Below are 21,118 nucleotides of genomic sequence, written 5' to 3' on the forward strand. Positions count from 1 at the left end.
ATATTACTTGGTAGTTTTAGTTGCGTTGATCTTCATTTCTCATTTTCTTGCCCTATTACTTCTGTAGTTTATAGTTATCTTGGAAATTAAATTCCAATGATTTTGCAGTCAGCATGTTGGGCGATGGCCAAGTCATGGCTTGATGTTCAGGTGGATCTTGAACTAGCCCGCTTGCAACCAGGTGGAATGGATCAATTTAAAACTTATGAAGATGCAATTGACAGAAGTCATGGACAAGGAGAAGGTGTTTCTCCATCTACAGTTGGGCCAGAAAATTGGCCACTGCAAGTTCTGGATCAGCAACCTCGGCATCTGTCTGCGCTTCTTCAGAAACTCCATTCAAGGTATACGTCGTCAATTTATTACGGTTTTTTGGTGGGGTATATTAGTATTTGATAATTCTATTTTCTGCATGATTTAGTGACTTAGTACATGAAGCTATTACTCAAGAATGCAAGGAAAGTAAGAGCATCTTCTTAGCAGAAGACTTCAGCATACTTGAATATTCAAATGCCGCTTCTTTATACGAATTGGTTTTGAGCTCTAAAATGATGTCTCATGGGCCACTTGTTCCGTTATAAATAAGGGTGGTTATGACTTGTTTGAAATGATGTCTTGTTGACCGTTAACTTGTTTGATGGGCTGCCTAAAAAGGGATTGTGTTACAGTAATGTAAGGATCAAGCCACCTATTTGCTGGTTTCAATCATCAAAGTTTATTTTAGGTTGTGTTTGGATCATGGATTTGGGTAGGGATTTGGAAAGGGAAAGGGAAAGGGTACAGGTTAGTGAAATGTGACTGAAATATGGCAACATTTCGCACACCTTTTTCCCTTTATTTTTCCAAACTCCTACCCAAATCTATGATCTAAACACAGGCTCAAGGAATTTAACTTGTTGATAATTCTAGTAACTGACCACCTGCTTAACTGGCTCTCACCTCCTAAACATGCATGAAACTAATACATTGCACAATTACATAGTAAGAACCAAATTAGCAATATTTAGACCATTCAATATCTCTATGTAGGAAACATATTTAGACATGTTGAGTAGTAGATTATGAGTTCTATTCTACACAAATTATGCATATTCCAAAGTTAATTGGATATAAAAAAATTCACGGTCGCTGCTGACTTGGTGACCAAACATGTCAGGACACATTTGATGTTCAGCATGCACGAGGTAGTATACAAATAATATGATTTAGTTGACAAATAAGTGGGGTAAACTTTTAGGTTAAAATTGTGGGGGACACTATTGAATCTAAAGGTTTTAGGTTAAATAGGACCAAAACAAATTATTTGGAATGCAATTTTAGCGAACTTAGAAATAAAAGTAAAGATCAAGTAACACATGAGGAAGGGTAAGTGGTACCCAAGAGTGGTCAATTTCTGATGTTTTGAGTCAATTATTCCTAAAGATTGAGGAAAATGTGGCTCATAGAAAGAATTAGAGTTGGTTGGATTGTTATACCTTATAAGGCATTTTGAGAAAAAATAAATTTTCCTCGATGTCCGACTCAAATTCAAATAAATTTTGAGAATCTCAACCGTTGCCGACAATAGGATTGGTGAAACCATCCGTAATGTGATCGGATTGGGCAGGTTGGGTGATTTGGCGTTTTGAACACCCCTAAGCTAAAAGTAGCACCAACTCATGATAAAATGGAAGAAGGCCTTGAGATGGTATGAAGCAGGAGTCCCACATTGCATGGGTATGAAACTAATGTGCATTATATAAGCATGTGCAACCTGGACCAACATACGCACCTGTAAAGAGGACTATTTGATCCACATTGAGTGGTAAAAGAAGTAAAAGGCCCAGGAGGAGATGGGTTGAGATGATAAGAAAAGACATAATTGATTTAGAATTATTTGAGGATATGACTTAAAATATTGCCAGCTAGGGGAAATGACCATATATCCAACCACATGTAATAGGGAAATTTTTTGTTGAAGTGAGTTGAGTAATTGGGTGCAGAAAGAACACAATTCTAATGTGTGTTATTTGGTCCTGTCACTTATGGGGTGTTTTGTACTCTGTAGCTTAATAGAATTCGGTTCTCAATTTGGATGAGAAAAAGCAAAGGGTTTTCTGTCATGACAAAAATTCCCTTATTGGTGACGAACCTGTTGCTAGCAACTCATTGGTACCATACTGCCTTCACAATATTTTTCTGATTATCTATTTAGCATAGCAGGTCTATTGTGCATTCATTGGATTACTTCTGTATTCCTTTCTCGCCTCTGTATGTATTCCCCTATAGAATGGAAGAATTTCGCGCCTTATCTTACTTTTGGCAGTTTTTTATTTTTTATTTAAAAAAAAAAACCTAATGTAGGTTCCTATACACCATATCATGAATCATAACATCCGTGTAACCTGTTGATGAATTACATATATTTTTCTGCTTCTTGTGTGTATTGTGTTGGGACATAAGGCTTAGTTTGGCTTGGTTCTTGTGTATATTGTACTCCCTCCTTCCCAAAATAACAGTCCCTTTTGGGAAATTCAACTTTTTTTGATAGTACAATTATTGTACTTTAAAAAAATTGATTTTCCGAAATGCCCTTTGATAGTACATTTTTTTAGGGAATATTGATTGTCATAATTGTACTTTCTATGTTGTAATGAATTTAAAAGAAGGGCAAAATAGGAAATTCATATTATTTTTGTCCTTGATTTTTGAAAAGGGACTAATGTTTTGGGACAATGAAAAATGGAATAAGAGACTAATATTTTGGGACGGAGGGAGTACCAAGAAACAAGTTTGGAGCACCACTATTTGCTTTATTCTTTTTCTCTTCCTCACTTCTCTTTTTTCAAAGTCCCTGCACTGTATGTTTGCTTGCTCTATTTAATTTTAATAAAAACAAAGTATCTGTGCTTGGTCTTTTTTACTTTTTTGTATACATCAGCAAATGTGGCAATTGTTTTAGTTTCCTCAGTTTGAATAACATGTCATTGGCCAGTCTTCTCTTACCGATCATTGATGTCCAGATGAATCTTATGATGGGGGATATACCGCATCTGCTAGACGTTATATGGTCATGGATATCACCATCTGAAGATGAGGAAAACGTCTTCGGGTGAATTTGTACTTTTTATTTGCATTAAAGTTAGAGTCCTGTTTCTAGATACAAACCTTTGTTTTCTTTTAGATGTTCGTGTGCCTATAACTTGTTATGGTCCTTCCAATTTGTGGCCACCTTTTATATTTGTTATATTCTTGTTGTGATTAACGAAATAGATATATAAATCGAAGTCGTCATTCACTGCTTTGTGTTGATCCATTTGAAAGCTAGACCAAGATTAGGTGGCTGAAATATTCTGCCAAATGCTTAAAAGGAAAACATCTTAAAAATAACTCTGTTGATGTTTCTTACTGGCATTCCAAGTAGCATTCTGTTTCACTATGGGCCATGTTTGGAATTTGTTCTTCCATTTTTTTTTTCTTTTTAATAAAATAAAAGTGAAGAACATGCTGTGCATATGCATGCATGCATGCATCCGTGTTTGCTTAAACACTGTTTGTTATTATAAACATTCATCCGCCGGAGCATGGAATACTCGTGTCATTGAGCTGGATGTGCTTTTTGGTTTCTCTCAGGCCTCATGGTGATCCTCAGATGATTCGTTTTGGTGCACACTTGGTTCTTGTTCTTAGATACTTGTGGAACAAATGAAGGATGCTTTTAGAGAGAAGATCATGACTGTTGGTGACCTCATTCTTCATATGTAAGCGTTTCTGAGCCATGTGTATTAATCATTGTTACAGATCAATAGATTGTAATACCTAAAATAATTGATTGTCACAATGGAGTTATCTTTTTAACATGGTTAGAGTTGGACAATAGTATTTTACATGTATCTATTATTTTGATTTGTGCCTTTTGTTTTGTTGTTTGTCCTCAGAGTTATCAAGGTAGAGAGTCCAGCTATTTCATGTTCATTTGCAATTATCATTTGAAAGTACATATAAAGATGATACGGTAGAACAATTCGTCTTCATATTCGTTTTTGATAAGTAAGATACTTGCACCAGTGGTAGGAGAAAGCACACAAGCTAACAAGTAACAACTGATGATACGTAATGATTTATTAAAAATGAAAGAGTTACAGTTTTAAAGCATAGAATCAAGTTGGTTTCTTTAGAGAGTAACTGTATTAAAGCTAATTAGCATTATTACACACAAGTTACAACCGACAAGTGACCTATTGTATAGAAAACCAATATCAATTGTTGTAATGGATTTCAGTTTGAAATTTATTGGTCTGTATTTGCTCTTTTTGTTTGTAAGACCTTGGTCTTTAAAATCTATAATTTGTACCAGTAATTTTCTGCTAGTCCATTAGAAAGGACATGATGGCATCCATGTGGTCAAGTTGATTCATTTGAGGATCTCTTGGATGATTCATACCCCTGAAATGTGTGACATCCGTAGATAGGATGGCTTACTTGCCTTGTGAAGAATGACCAAGGTTATGTTTTTTTTTTTTCCATTATATGATTTGGTATATGTTAAACAAAGTTGGATACAATTGTTTACATTAGCTTGGTATTGCCATGCATTGGGAGACATTATGTGCAACCATTAACTGGGAAATGCAATTTCTAATTTTCCAGGTATGCGATATTTCTATTTTCAAAGCACCGTGAAGAGTTGGTTGGCATTTATGCTTCTCAACTTGCACATCATCGTTGCATTGACCTCTTTGTGCACATGATGGAGTTAAGGCTGAACAGCAGGTGTTTTTTCACGGCAGAACTGAAATTTGTTTCATCTCTTTAATACTTTTGGAAAAATGCTATCCAAACTAACAAATCTTACAAATTTTTCTTGCTAACTGTACAATAATGAAACTGTGGAAACTGGACTCACTTCAATGATATAAAAGGTGAGTTAGAAAAGTTTGTAAGATTTGTTTTGTGTATAGCATTACTCATTCTTTTGTTCTTCAACTTGTTCATTCCTTTTCCTTTATGTTTGATTTATTTAGTCTTTTTTTTTTACTTTTTGGCTGGGGGGGAGTTGATGCTTCTTTAGGGTTGTGCACAATTTACAGGTGCCTCCATTGTGCTTCACTATTTATTATTGGGGGAATTATTTATTAAAAAAAAAAAAAAAACTGTTTATTATTGGGGGAATCATCGAACAGTGGGATAGGAAAAAAAATTTACACAAAATGGAGGGGTGCAACTCCCCCGTGTTTTGTTAATTTTTTTTTGGTCCTACACCCTGCATTCTAATTAACCCTAAATAAAACTGAAGACGGTGTTGGAGGTGGTAATTTCAACCCAGGACTGAGTATTTTTTTCAGCTGTGTTACTGCAAGAAGAGATTTTGTAGAAAATATTAATAAAACAGTATTGGTCTTTGTAATGGTCCTTTGTCCTCCCTATATATTAACAAAATGGGATATATTTTATGTTATGTTACAATTAATATAAAATTTATTAATTTAAATTTTGTTTAGATTTTTTTTTTTTTTTTTCTTTTCATGCAATGTAATGATTACAAAGCTACAACTAGATTAAACAAACAAGTCTGATTCAAAATAACTTTCCTATAATCGTGACAAAAAAATTGTAACTAACGGTGGTCCTAAACCTACATTAATAATGAAGATGATGGAGCATACATTAAAGGTTCATGTTTATGAGTATTACTATGATGATTCAATATTGATTATCCTAGTTACAACTATCAAATTCATTATGCGTCATTGTACGAAATTCAGAGAAAAAAATCTAAAACTATAGAAATTGGATATAAATATTTCACATAGCCACAAATGGAGGACAGAGGACCATTACAAAGACCAATACTGTTTTCTTCCAAATTATAATATTTTCTAGAAAATCTCTTCTTTCAGTTACACATCTGAAAATAATACTCAGTCCTAGATATTAACAAAATGGGATATAAAATTAGGCTTGTAGATATTTTTTGTTTCTAAACATGCTCATTATGTTTGCAAAATAGTGTACATTTAGTCTTCTATATGTATTGTAAGCTATGTGAGGTCGTGTAGCAAAAGAAAAGGAAAAAAGAAGATAAAACTACGTATGTTAAGATATTGCTGAAGTTCATCTGTTCAACTTGTTTATTTGCATTTGTATTGTTATTTATTGATAGATATATTCTGTGAGCAAATATAATTGCAATACAAAGGGAAATGCAGTGATAATGTTACTGTGCCCAGGTTTTCTCAACTAAACTATGTTAGTAAGATTATCCATGTTGTCACTAAAGAGATGTATGGTTGTTGCTTTTGAAATGAGGAGCCTTGGCTTCTTTATTTCATTGGCCTATGGGTACTGTATTGTGAACAGTTTCATAACCGTTCTCTTTGTTCATTTGCTGTAAAATGTCCCACTAGCTGTGTGACAGAAGTTCTCACATGATCACTTATGTTCATGATAAACATGCTTCTGATTTCCCTTTTCAAGAGAAACAACAAATTGTATGTAGAACTGGGAGGGAGAGTGCTGTGCTACCAACTATCCTGGATACACAGAAAGATTATAAGAGGATTCTTAAATATGAAGTTGTGTTGTGAGTTTGTTTTAAATGTGGTAACTTGTTGCTTTTTCTTTGGCCAGTGTGCATGTCAAATATAAAATCTTCCTTTCTGCTATTGAATACTTACCATTTTCTCCTGGAGATGATTCAAAAGGCAGTTTCGAAGAAATTGCTGAGAGGTTTTTATCCATTTCCTTGACCTTAATTTTATTGTTTGAGACAGGGTGAATTAAATAGTATAATTTTCATAACTAGGGAGTTCATTTACAATCTACTCTAACAGGGTTCTGTCAAGATCTCGGGAAATCAAACCTGGAAAATATGATAAATCGTTTGATGTTGCTGAGCAACATCGCTTGCAGAGTCTTCAAAAGGCTATGGTTATACAATGGCTCTGCTTTACACCTCCCTCCACTATTAATGATGCTCAGGCTTCTAGTGCCAAACTTCTCCTCCGAGCACTGTTGCACAGGTATATATATATTTGTTATGCAAGTACTTCTATTTGTATTTGGTCCCATAAAAATTGCAACATGTCTCTTCTATTTACATAGACACTTTTCTACATGCACAAAAAAGAGGGAGGATTATCTTCAATCAATATACATCTACCAACTCAACGTTTGTGGGTATTAGGTATCAGGTATCAGAGGTGATGATGCAGAATATAAGAGGCTCAAGGAAGGCTAAATTCAAAGAAGCGATGATATTTAGATATTGGCATGATTTCAAAGAGAAACGTACATGAATCTTATATAATTATGTTTATAGTATTATTAGAGTCTTATTTTATGATTATTTTTTTGTTTTCTAGTATTTTTAGGTCAGAGGTATTTTAGCAATTTCAAATTTGCTGACATAGGCTGTAGGGGTTGCCCATGAGTTGTCTTGTGGGTCTAGTTATTTAATTGATTTTTATTTATACTTCTTATTTGGTCTTAAATTGGTTTTGGAAGTCAAAAGTAGTTTTTTGGTTCTAGTTGGTTTAGGAAGTCTCCTAGTTCTATATAAAGTCATCTAATGCTTATATTTAATGGAGTTGATATATTAAAAATATTTCAGTACTTTGAAGCTTTCTTATGGACTATGAAAGCTCCAAAATCCGTTAGGGTTTGATACTAACTAAGAAAGCTTTCTTAGTAATCCAATAATAACGAAGGGATTCCTAAACCTATCTTCTTCTTCTTCTTCTTCTTCTTCTCTTTCTTCTTCTTTACGCACATACTCTGGTTATTATTATTGGGTTACTATTCATAGCCTTCGAAAAGTACACTTTTCAACCTCAAAGCCCTGTCCAATCACCCCCAAATCAACTTTAATCTCTTCCTATACCTATTAGCTTTTAATTTAACTGTTAAAGCCTAAATTACTCACTGTTTAGGCCATCATAGGAGTTGCATGGGTAGGTATGATATCTTGGGAGGTGTATCAAGGCATGTAGTAGGCGAGATTGAAAGGTCAACGTCCCTTCTCGTTAAGCCTAGTCAAGGTGGAGTTGTTTTCTTAGGGTAGCCAGGCAACCTGGACAAACCCTTGATCCTAGCCTCCAATCTATAATCCTTAAATGATCTCGAGCAGTGAATGCCTAGGGAGACATAGGGAGTGCATAAGGGAGACATAGGCAAGCCGAGGACTAGGTTATGTTGACCGAGTCAAGATAGTCATTCTCGAGTGTTCCTCATAAGAACGAGGTACAAAGGACAATGGTCAACATAGGCTCTAGGCAAGCTAGGTGCTCTAGAGCCATGATGTTATCAAGTAGGTTATGGCTAAGCAGTGAACTTGGCTCTGCCACATATGCTCCCAACCATGCATCGTGCTCTTCATGCTTTGACTCATTCACTTTGGAGCGCTTTCCTGTTAGGGTGGCACCTGCTCTTGTGAGCTAAGCATCCTAGTTGGTGGGTATATGTCCCTACTTATGCTAGGCGTACAACCTCAATTTCTCTTGTGAGGACATCGTCGGGTCTCGGAGCTTTGTCATGTAGAGGTATGGTGATAATGTCGCGGTGCTCATAGGGCTCGCAACATGTCGAGGTGGTATAATTTCTCAACGTCAAAATTCGTTTTGTGGTATTGCTTGGCCAAAATTTCAAGTCCCATAACCCATGGCTAGTGGAATTGTGAGTCTTCTTTTGTCCCCTGCACGCATGCTATATTAACTACAAGTGTTCACGAGTTGAGTCGTGTCGAGTAGGATCGGGTTACCCTTAGCTCGTCAGTTGAACCGACACCATCGGGTGAGGAAATCAGTCACTCTTTATTGGTCGATATACTATTCGAAATCAACCGAATCATAGACCTCGGTTTGATTATCAGTTTTGTCGATTTTGAAGATCCAGCAAAGATAGAGAAAGAGTAGAAAAAAATTTATAAAAAATGAAATTCAAATTTCAAAACAATACACCTTAAAACTTATATATATATATATATATTTACAGATCCGTGCAAGAGAGTGGAGGAAGGAAATGGGGGAAAAAAGGGAGGAGAGAGTGGAGGAAGAAAATGGGGGAAGAGAGAGAGAGAGAGAGAGAGAGAGAGAGAGTATTTCTTGGACTCCAATGGAGAGAAGAAAAAACAGAGTGTAAGTGACCTATAGAGTGAAGAGAGACTGAGAGATAGTCTTTTTAGTTTTCTAGAAAAGACTCTTAGGGTTTATGAGAGAGAAAAACATTGAATGGTTATGAAGAAAAATGGGAGAAAGTGGGAGAGACCTAGAGTGAAGAGTGAGTGAGAGATAGAGAGAGAAAGTATCTTTGTTTTTTGGGGACGTCTTTGGGTTTATGAGAGAAAGATATTGAATGGTTATGAGAAAGCGTAGTAGTCTGTCATAGAGAACTCAGATTGACAAGAGTGTACTTCCAACGCCACCAATATAAAATGCTATATAATTATATTTATTTGGTCGGGTGTGTATTTTTTGTATCCATTTCCGACCACAAACTCGTGAAATAATATATTAGAAAACCGCAGTCGATCATTCACCCGCTTGAAATCGTCTCTAACATCATGAGGCTGTCTAGGTCGGACGATTTATTCGGGTTAGCGGGTATAATGACAACTCTACTATTAACCCCAACATCCCATCCTTAATAACTTCTACACCTACGTATTTCTCAGTTCGTTTTCGACTTGCCAATGTAATGGATGCTAACCTTTTTTCTCGCTGAAACCTTTTTTTCCATTTGGTTTACTCATTGCCAACTTCTCAATAACCATGTTTGGAAATGACGGTATTTGAAATGTTTTGGTGGTTGTTTTCTCCATAGTGGATCCATTATTATCTGTAAAGGAATTTCATGATTTTATATGTCAAGACTGTAGGTTTTATGGGAAATTTGTATATTCAATTGTATAGTTACATCAAGACCTCAGTATATATAATCCCTAACTCCTAAAACTAGAAAGAAAATACAAAAATTATATAATCACAATCATGCCTAATATAACGTAATTAAAACCATGCCTAAATTAAGCCTAATATATACAATCAGAAGTATGCCTAATATAGAATATATACAATATATTCTCACAAAGACATTTCAATAGTAGCTTTAAACTAAAGGCCTTGCAATATGTGAAAAAAAATTCTTTGGTTGGAAAAATATTTTATATGTGAAACACCTGGCAACAACTCTAGAAAGTGAAGTTTGTAAAGGTAGATCCTTCTATGAGGTTCTGAATCCACTTGAAATGTAGAAAGGCTCTGAATCCACTTGAAATGTAGAAAAATTGTCTCATGAAGTCTTATTTTAATACAAACAGTAAAGAAAATTTCAAAAAAGATTAGCCCCCTTCAACAACTTGATGTCAAGCATATATCGTTACACGAAAATGTTTCTTGAGAGAAAATGGTTTAACGGAAAGGAAATGAAAGGAAAATAAAATAGAAATAATTCATTTTCCCGTTATTTATTCAGTTTAAAAGAAAATTTATGTAAAAAAATAATTTTAACCTTTCCGCGATGTTGAATCCTATACTTTTTATAGGAAAGGATTTGAGGAAAACTAAAGAAAATAGTTATGGTGGAACCTACATTTTCTTGTAACAATTGAACACGTGTACATGACAGTAAAAGAAAATGGTTTTCCTTTCCTTTCCTTTCCTGTCACTAGAGGTCTTGAGTCTTCAAAGGATGCGTCCATTAGAGTGAAATTCTTTTTTTTCCCCCCCTCCTATTGGTGCTTTATTTGGTGCAACTGGAAGTTGAGTTCAATAATAAAACACCATGCTCAAAAAGAGGCTTTTCTACATAACCTCAGATTCAACTTGGAAACAAGTGGTCCGTACGCATGTACTCAAGTAATTATTGAAGCTTTAAATGAATTGTAAATACTTCGGAATGATCACTATATTTGTTTTTTATATGCTTAATTGCACTTAAGAAGCATGAACATGGACACGGGGATATGGTGATCTCAAAAAATGGAGCATGGATCAAACTTACCAAAATCACTTTCTCCTAATACTTTCAATTGGTCGAACCAACACCAGCTAACTGGCTTTGGCCTCACCCAGTTATAAATTTTCTTTGCCCATCTGCTGTCTACTAAGTTACAGGAGTGTATTTAGTACAAGGGTAATCGAACTTAGATGAATACAAATATGAGTCTATTTCCCCGTGTCTTGAATTGTGGGGTTTTCCATATCATACATTTGGTTCCAGTATTGACATTCGATGCTTGTATACATGTCCACAAATCATGTAAAAAATGCCCTTTCTCAGTGAATAATGAGAACTTGGTGATTTTTATTTTTATTTTTATTCTTTACTTGATTTAAAATTGGAAGCAATTACATTTGTGATAGTCTTTATTGCTGGTGCTTCTGGGTTCTGAACATGTTTTTCTTGTTCCTTTGATTAAGCTCTACCATCTATTTGTGGTTTGAATTTGTCTAGTTTCTCCCATTGTCTGCTACTGTGGTCTCTCCTTCCATTATTCTTATACATGCTTGACTAATTACTTTATTATTTTTCTTACCCACCTATTTTCTTGTTCTCATCTTGTTGGCTTGCTAAATACTGATCTTTCATTGTTTGTAGCAACATACTGTTCAGGGAGTTTGCTCTTATTTCCATGTGGAGGGTGCCCGCAATGCCCATAGGTGCACACACATTGCTAAGTTTTCTTGCTGAACTGAAACTCTTCTTTCTACTGAGGATCATGATGTTTCTGAGAACCTAAGAGAGTTCCAGGACTGGGTATGGTTTATTTAGATCTGTATTTGTTCATTGCACTCAATGTTGTTTATGCTTTTCTTTTGGCCTTGATATATTATCACTTCTAAGACTGCAAGTTTGCACAATGTTTCATTAAATTAGAGCAAGTACTACTCCTGTGATGCAACTTATCACAACTGGCTGAAAGTTGAGTTAGAGAATGTGGAAGTTTCTCCCCTTGAATTGTCAGTTGAGGAAAAGCAAAGAGCGATTGCAGCAGCTAAGGAAACACTAAATTCATCATTTTCACAGCTCTTAAGTGAGTTGATGTACCTATATGCTACAAACATTGCACGTAGAGATCTTTGGATTAGCCACCATGTTTATTTGTGCAGTTTTTATTGCGGATTGTTGACTTGGTCACATCATTTTATGTTCTTCTACTTGTGAGAGCTTTCAGGTTTGAATTAATTGATATATTTTATTTTCTAGGAAAAGAAAATCCATGGTTGGTTCCCACTGAAGATCATGTTTATGAATCAGTAGAACCTTTGTTCCTAGAATTGCATGCCATTGCAATGCTTTGTTTGCCTTCTGGTGAATGTATGTGCCCGGATGCCACCTTGTGTGCAACACTACTGAGTGCCCTTTATTCTTTAGTAAGCGAGGAAGTTGTCTTAAATCGCCAGCTCATGGTATGCTGCTTCCTTTTGTCCTGTCATATGATTCAAAGGGATGGGAGCCAAATGAAATGTTGTATTAGTTTTTGGTAATTTGAGGATAGCTTTACACTTTTGTGCTTCATTGTGCCTTAAGGATCTATGTGCCAAATTTGATTGCATTATTTTTAGTGGGATAGTCTGGTAATGTGTTAAGGTGCACTATTTTCCGAAGGTCACTACTCTTTATCCATGATTAGGTCTATCTATTATGATCTAAAGAAGCATGGACATAGACACTTGACACGTGACAAATATACAACATGATTCGGATTTGCCAACACAACAATCTTAAAAAAAGCGAGGCACGACATGTCGATGGACGCGTGAAAAAGACATTTTTATATATTTTATATGCAATATATATTACAATATTCATGAATTTCGAAAATACTAAGTTAATATTGAGTTTTATTTTTTTTCATTTTTATTGGATATATTTTTATTTAATAATAAACTATTTGTTCATTTATTTATTTATTTATTTTTTTGTTTGCAATATTTTTTTTCCACGCATCATCCTTTGAAATGATGGGCTTGATGATATCCAAATCTTAGTAGCAAAAAACTTCTACTTAGGTGATGCTTCTTATTGAGAAACGTGTTTCTGTGCTCCCAAGTAAGAAACTCCCTTCCATCAAGGAAGAAACTGGCTCTCAACTGAGATAGAAACGAAAAACATACAAATATCAAAGAAACAAAAGAAAAGCAACTTAAACTAATGATAGTACTTTCTATTTATATAATATGTGTATTCATACTTGACAAAAACAATTTATAATTGACATCAATCACAAATTCTTATTCATATTTTATGTCTACGTAGAAAATTAATTGTTATAATATATTTATACGTTTAATATATGAAATATATATACACGCTTCCATAGGCATTCCCAACCTTAGAAACTTCTATATGCTCTCTCCCACCTGCCCCCGCTTTGTGCAACTAAGATCCAAATACAAAGCCTTGCATAATGAATTGGATCGATGGAAATGTAGAATAAAACACCCAACAAATCCCATAACAGGTGTACAACATACCAACAAAAAAGAGATTTTTACAGCCTAGCCCATTTGGTGAGATGTAAAGATTACAAATCCTAATAAAAAAGTAAAGATGTGTTGAAGAAGACGAAACTGAACCCAGATAAGTATGTTTCTTTTTCTTTTGCCTTTTCCTTTTTTTAACATTAATTATAGTTATGCTAATATGATTAGTTCTACTTTTTCTTTGAATCATAGATCTAGAGTTCCTGCAGGCTACATGAACAAAATCAGTGATTTTTTTTTTTTTGGAGAGGGCCATCATCTTGTCCAAGGATTGTTCCAGAAAGGGACACGCATGTCCGGAGAATGTCAGAGGTGTGTCCAACAACCAAAAGAAGTGAAAAAAATGGGATATAGGAGAGGGTGTGTCCAACACGTATCTACCGTGTCTTCGAACATGTTTGTGTCCCAGACGTATTTGACATTGATATGTTAGGTCAGATGAAGTGTCCGCGCTTCATAGAATATGATGTATATAGTGTGAACCTGAGGTTTTTTGAGAAGTTCAGAGAATAATTAGATTTATATATTTATCGATCATTTGGATTTTTTAATATTTGGAACCCTGAGCCTTTACAACTTCAAAATTGTTTGTGAATTGTGACTTCTAAAAGTAAAACATTAAGTTCTCTTCCTAATTATTTTCAACATTTATATGTAGAACATGAACTATTTGTTATTATTTTCATATAGTAAATAGAAATTTTGCTATGTAAAAAAATGAATAATTTGTTTTTAATTTCATATTAAATAGATAATAGCCATGACTCGGCTGTGGTTGTGTCCTAATTATTTGGAACTTGCTGTGTTGCCTGTATTCTTACTTCTTGGGTTTCATACAACAACTAATGTATTAAAAAGCTTTACTGAGGCTTGCCTTGATGTTCACCTTGCCTTGAGGCTATGGTAAAACGTATCAAGGCTTTGATTTTTAGACTATGTTTCCCAAAGGGTTGCGCATCATAGTCTGTGGCATGCACCTTAGGTGAGCCTTGTACATTTTTTGCACATAAGCCATATGAGGGCATATGAAGAGTTCCCTTAGGCTATTGTTAAACTTAATCTAGTAGATGAAACAAACATAAAAAAAGCAAAAAATAAAAATAAAAATAAAAAATGAAAAAAACCATTTTTGCAACTACATTTTATAAGAGGAAATGATCAATCAAGAAAAAACACAGTTAATGTTCAAGTGAGAAGTTCAATCACTAAAGCTAAGAATGTTAATTTCACTTTTAATGAAGGTAGATTTCCTTCTTTACAGTGAAATGTTTAATGCTTTATGGAGAAAAGTATTTACACTTTTATATTTTAATAATTTTATTTATTTATTTAGTAATTTAAAATATTTGATTTAATAACTAAATATTAAAATTTAAATTTTGAATGCTTATGCCTCAATCCCTTAAGGCTTTCACCCCCCCCTCTAGTTAAACCCCAAGGGGTTGGCTTGTTGGCGAGGCCTTGGGTCTTGGGGGTGTGCTCCTTCCAAGGTTCAGGGATGGAAACCTCTTAGGAAAACCCTTGAATTAACCATGGTCCACTTGTGAAAAACTCCTTGCCGAGGGCGTATGCACCCCTAGGAATTAGTTGGGCCTTGACCCAGACAGCCTGGTGCCGAGAGAGAAAAAACGGAAAAAAAAAAAAAAAAAAAAACCCTCAAGTTACGCATTTGCCTTTAAAAACTTTGACCACAACTCAAATTAAACCTTTCAGTTCCTGAAACAATACGATTACATATCTGTTGATTTGTTTATGAATCACTTGATACTTAAGTCTTGTATAATCTACAAAGTTTGATGAGGTGATGTAGGATATAATTATGTAATATGTAAAATTTGCTTCTTCCAAACTATTTTTCATCAGATAAGCTTTTTAAGTTAGGTCTCTCTCTCTCCTCTATATATATATACACACACATCTTTTGTCTCTGACATTTTTCCTTGATGGGAAGGTGAGCGTCTCTATCTCAGCAGCAGACAATTACTGCATTGAGGTTGTTCTTCGCTGCTTGGCAACAGACGGTGATGGACTTGGTCCACATGCACTTAATGATGGTGGTATTCTTGCTACAGTGATTGCTGCTGGCTTTAAAGGTAAGGGATGGTTGTAACTGCATTATCCTTTCAAAATTCATTATTTTGGAACTTAAATCTGATAACTGGAATTGGTTGAAGACTCCTATTTTACTTGATGGCTCAATTTTTTAGGTGATCAACTTTTACTTTAGATTCCACATGATTGCAATAGAACTAATCAACTTTGAGGGGACATCTGAACACACCTTGAAAAAATAAAAGCTTGTTTTATGTATATATGAACATGTATGCAGAGTTGCAAGCTTGTGGCTTTAATTAAATACTTTTTGGTTTCCAAAAATATCATGCCATGTTTATGTGTTGAATAGAATTTACAAGTAACTAAAATACAAAGGATGACGGAAGATATAGTGGAACATGCTAATTTGAAAGTCTACAAAAGTTTCTTGGCCCTTTCTGCACGTTGCCTGAAAAAAGGATATTGGCAGTTGGATTGTTGGCTCTCCTGTCACAAATTGGCCAATACCTTCAGGTCCTTGTCTAAATTTACTGAAATACATATTCAGTTCTATATTCAGATTGGGTAAAGTCTAATAAAAGGCATCCAACAGGAATTACTAGGAGCTGTTTGACATCATATGTCCTGTCCTATATGGTATTTAGTAAATGGAGATGTAAACACAATGCAAAACCTGGATGTGAGCCGCTAGTTATAGGTTGTGTATTGTTTAAAACAACAACTTTCTTCTGGGTTATATAATGTATGAATGCAGGAGAGCTTGCTCGATTTCAAGCTGGTGTAACAATGGAGATCTTACGATTAGATGCCTGGTATTCAAGCAAAGATGGTTCTCCGGAAGGCCCAGCTACATACATCGTGCGGGGCCTTCGTCGAAGGTGTTGCATTCCAGAAGTTATTCTTAGATGTATGCAGGTAAAGTTGTTTTCTGGAAGCCGGAAGTCCTTTTGTGTTTCTTCAAATTAGTTGGTTTACCATGTAACGCTATACCATTTTACCAATTTCTTCCTTTAAAAAATAATATATATTTTTCTTCGCAATCTCAAGGAAATTTGTAAGAGAAACAAAGGATCTATAGTAAAGAATAGTAGTTTTTAGTTTTTGTTTCTTGCTAAATTCACAGGTTTCTATTTCGCTCGTGGAGTTGGGCAATCCACCTGAAAGCCATGATGAGCTAATTGAACTAGTTGCATCGCCTGAAACTGGGTTTCTCCATTTATTTAGTCAGCAGCAATTGCAGGTAATCTATTATCTAGATAATTAGTCTTTACTTGCTTGGGGTGGCTATTATCGCATTTTCTCTTTTCATTCTTCTTCATAGTCATAGTTGACCTTCCCTAACAGGAGAATTGACTTAGATGGCAGTTTTGTCAACATAATTTTTGCCTTGGCAATAGTGTTGGCCTCCTAAATTTTGTCCATCCACCCTTTTTTTATTATTATTATTATTTTTTTGGTTTCTGGTAAAGTTGCCAAGATTAGGGCCCTACTATAATCTTTAGGCTTAATTACATTTTTGGTCTCCAAAAAGTGTCGTGTCATTTTGGTCCTCAATACTTAAATTGTGTTAATTTGGTCCTTAATGTATAAAAGTGTTTCAATTTGGTCCTTAATGTTTAAATTGTGTCAATCGGGTCCCCAATTATTCCAATTAACTCATATTTGGGAACTAAAAATGTAATTAACCCATAATCGTACTATGTTAGAAATTCGCCTGAAAGATAAAAGGTATTTTATTTTTCATGAGTTTGAGAATTATATAGGTCCCACAAATAATCCATTTTTGTATTGTAACTTGTTATTTTGGTTGATGCAACAATTTTACCATTGATTTTGCTGATAATTTGGTTTTGCTTTGTCCAGGAATTTTTATTATTAGAGAGAGAATACTGGATATGCAAATTGGAGCTTGGAGAGGAACTTCCTTGTTGATTTGTGTGTAAATTATGAGGTGCTGATTTAGGGTTTAATTCTGAGGTGCTGATTTAGTAGCAGTGTAATGCTCTGCTGATACAGTGGTATTTTTGTGGAATGGGTGAAGGGTTGAAGTTTTTTTTATTTATTTTTAAATTTTTTTTTAAGTGGCGTGTTTTGGGTGAGTTTTTTATTTTTATTTATTATTATTATTTTTTTTAAGTGGCGGGTTTTGAGTAGTTCTTTTCTACACAGTAGGTAGATTGAGATCCTGTATTTGTTGATTCTTAATTGATTGTTGAGCTCTCTCCAACTTCCATAAGTTTATGTAGTAATTACTCCAACTCCAACTAAACAAGGGAAATGCCATTTTAATGAAAAGGTGGAAAAAAATAATATTAATTTAGTGGAAACCTTATAATATCAAAAGAAAATTTAATTAACTTTAATTACTAAATTGAAAATATTTTTTGCACTGACATTAAAATGATATTTCCCCTTTAAACTACTGACTATCATTTTTCAATTTTAAAAAAAATTAATTCAGTGAAAATTAATTATCATAAGCATAATTATTTAGTAAAATTCCCACTTTTATTTCATTAAAAGTTTTGAAGTCCATATTTTTATCATTTTCATTAGTTATAAAAAGAACCGATCCCTTTTCTTGTGATTTAGTTGAAATGTTATTTTGATTTTCAATAGATTAAATTAAATATGCATCGCAACCATGAATTACATACTTATATAAATTGAAATACAGAAATAAAAATACAAAAATAGTTCATTGATGTTTATATTAGAGACTAAAGACTATTTAACATATTATAATTCCCAAAAACTAAATAAAAAGCTCAGTTTCAAGTCATTCATCGGTCTATTAATTATAATTACTAAGTGTTTTTGGCGTTTATGATTAGTAGACCAAGGGATAATTATATTTAAGTCTTTTTAATCAAGCACTTCTAGCCAAACATGTGTGGAGGATTTTGATTGACCCTAAATCCCTATTCTCCAAGGTTGTCAGGGAAATGTTGTTCGTCTCAATCTTTTCTTATCGATACTGTCAACAACAATGCTTCATGGGGATGGAAAGGAATTTTATGAGGAAGAGACTTGTTAAAATGGGAGATAAGATGGGTGGTTGGGGATGGTAAGTTAATTAATCCTCTTAGGAGGATCAATGGATTTCAACTATTCATAATCCAACATGCTTGAATCTATCTCACTTCATTGATACTCCAAATCATGCTTGGAGGATCGATCTTCTACAAGTATTCTCTCTACTGGAGTGCATAGATTATATTAGGGTTATTCATTTACCGGTGGTGCCTTCACGAGATCAAATTATTTGGGGCTTTACTAAATCCGGCCAATACACCATTAAGGTTTTTTATTTATATGCAGCGCGTTCAGGCTGTAGGGGTACACGTCACCAATCTGGTGATCCCATTTGAAAGTGATTGTAGAATCTTAGACTACTTCCTAAGTGGACACTTTTCTTATAGAAGTGTTTTCCCTGTATCTTTTCAGTCCGATAGGTGTTATATGGGAGAGAAGTCTCCACTAAGCCTAGTTGTCCATGATGTGATCAAGGAATTGAGACTGTGGAACGCTGTTTCTTTGAATGCCAGTATTCTCAACTGGTTTGGCGAGCTTCTTCATTAGGCTTGAATTTTTCTAGAGGAAATCCCATGTTTTTTTTGGATTGGTTCAAACAATAGATGAAGGTTTGGGATCATGAAATTATTGTCCAACCCATTGCTATTCTTTGGGCCATTTTGCATAAGAGAAATAGTTATGTGTTTAAACTCGTGAATATGACACAATTACAAGCAAATCTTCTTGCTCAAGAGCTCACCTCTAATGTTACTTGAAGATCATTCCCATGTTTAGAGCAGGCTTTAATACCTCAACATCTACTGCTGGTGTTTATAATAATGATGATATATGTATGCTTGCAAATTCTCTCTCTAATGTGATAGATTACTAGGTGTAGACTTTTGTCATAGATGGTTCATGGCGGGTAGCTGATCAAAGTGCGGGCGTGTCATGTGTTTTTTTCAATATAGATCAATCACAGGTTCACGATTATGCTTCTAGGATGCAGCTTCCTTCTCCATTGCTAGGAAGTTTTTCATTGGGCTAAAGGCCAACATCTATTAAGCATCTCCATTTTTACGGATAGTCAAGTTTTGATATCTACTTTGCAAGGGCAAGGCATCCTTGATTGGAGCATTGCGACTATTATTAATGATATTAAGCTAATTAGTAAGGATTTTGATTTTCTTTGTATTTCTAAAGTTAACCGGGACTCATGTACTAGCTAGACAAGTTAAGGATGAGTTGTTTGCATTTTTCATAAAAAAGTGAAGTAGTCACACACAAACAGACACTCTTATCTCACACAAGGTGCATGCACGGTGAATTGATCATATAATATTGAGGACGGAGGGATTGTACTGTGCCATATATGCTTCTCTGCCTTCACTTAGTAGGGAGGTCGTGGTCATAAAGGAATTAGATGCCACACCATAGAAGATCTTTACATTAGTGCCCTCTATGGCTAGTATGATGTCCTATGAGTGAATATGTTAGTGGTTCGCATGCAATCTGGTACCATAGCAGGCACTCTAGGGGCGGCCATCCCTATAAACTAGTTGCATCACCGCTTGCCCAAATACCAAACTCGATCGACAGAAGGGCCCTCCAGCAAAATCCTCTCCAACTCACCAGAGTGATGTTGAGCACTGCGATGAAGTGCACCATGACATCCGAAGCCACACTTGCCCACAATGCCCAAGTCACAAACAAGATGAGGGAAAAATTTCAGAATAAATGCATAAATGACACGTGCAACGTAGAAATGACATAAAACAGTACATTTTTCCTCCCATAATCTCTAATGCCCTTTGATGGTCATCTCTTAGCTACGCATGACAGCATTCGCGTATATATAGAGGGTGACTAGAGTAGCGCCACCTCAATCGTAGTCGTTGATGCAATCAACGTCCACCATCGTTGCCAAATAGTGGAGATATATCTTGTTTAGGGTCAACTCCACGTAATAACCGATGGGGTCCGAGGAACCCGTCAAACTATCAAAAAAAATTTTAAAAAAAAATTATTTATGTTATCAATATTTTGTTTAATATAAATTAATCTCATCAAAAAGTTAAGAGACTCCATCAAATACAAATCCACAATTTATTGTTTTGAGAAGTCTAAATCACTCTGTTTGATTAACAATTATTAAAAATAGTTTTTGAGTTATTTTTATTTTTATTTTTAGTGAATTTTTAAAATATTTTATGTAATTATTTTACTTTGTAGATTCACTTAATCTAGATACTTAGATACCTTTCAAAAGTAAAATATTTATGAAAAATATTTAAAAAATTCACTTACATAAAAAAAAAAATTAAAAATCAGAATATTTAATTTTTTTTGTATTTGTTAAATTTTTTTTAAAAAATTACAAATATTTTACTTTTTAGATGCATATAGGTTAGGTACATCTAAAAAAAAATATAAAAAAAAAAATAAAAAAACTTGAGCTGTTTTTGAAAATTCAAAATCACTCAAAACCAAACAAAGTAAATGTTGTTTAGTTTAATTTTTTTTAATAGAATTTATGGATCTTCATGCTTTTGGAGTGACCCATCTATAAACTAGTGCAAATTTAT

General features: G+C 34.4%; 1 protein-coding gene across 1 annotated transcript in view; it reads left to right on the plus strand.

Moving 5' to 3' along the window:
* LOC114256158 (nuclear pore complex protein NUP107) overlaps window positions 1–17,754 on the plus strand; it is a 36,292-nt gene extending 18,538 nt beyond the window's left edge. The window contains 16 exon segments of the mRNA XM_082912593.1: window positions 109–344; window positions 422–533; window positions 2,754–3,091; window positions 3,613–3,674; window positions 3,677–3,740; window positions 4,630–4,752; window positions 6,610–6,708; window positions 6,813–7,001; window positions 11,575–11,666; window positions 11,669–11,733; window positions 11,854–12,010; window positions 12,184–12,386; window positions 15,415–15,556; window positions 16,273–16,433; window positions 16,642–16,758; window positions 17,382–17,754. Of these exon segments, the coding sequence (XP_082768719.1) occupies window positions 109–344; window positions 422–533; window positions 2,754–3,091; window positions 3,613–3,674; window positions 3,677–3,740; window positions 4,630–4,752; window positions 6,610–6,708; window positions 6,813–7,001; window positions 11,575–11,666; window positions 11,669–11,733; window positions 11,854–12,010; window positions 12,184–12,386; window positions 15,415–15,556; window positions 16,273–16,433; window positions 16,642–16,758; window positions 17,382–17,450 (2,229 nt within the window). The 3' untranslated portion in view covers window positions 17,451–17,754.
* Window positions 17,755–21,118: the final 3,364 nt, after the last annotated feature.

This window comes from Camellia sinensis, chromosome 2 (genome assembly GCF_055761805.1).
Source record: "Camellia sinensis isolate YWXY chromosome 2, ASM5576180v1, whole genome shotgun sequence".
NCBI classification, from domain to species: Eukaryota; Viridiplantae; Streptophyta; class Magnoliopsida; order Ericales; family Theaceae; genus Camellia; species Camellia sinensis.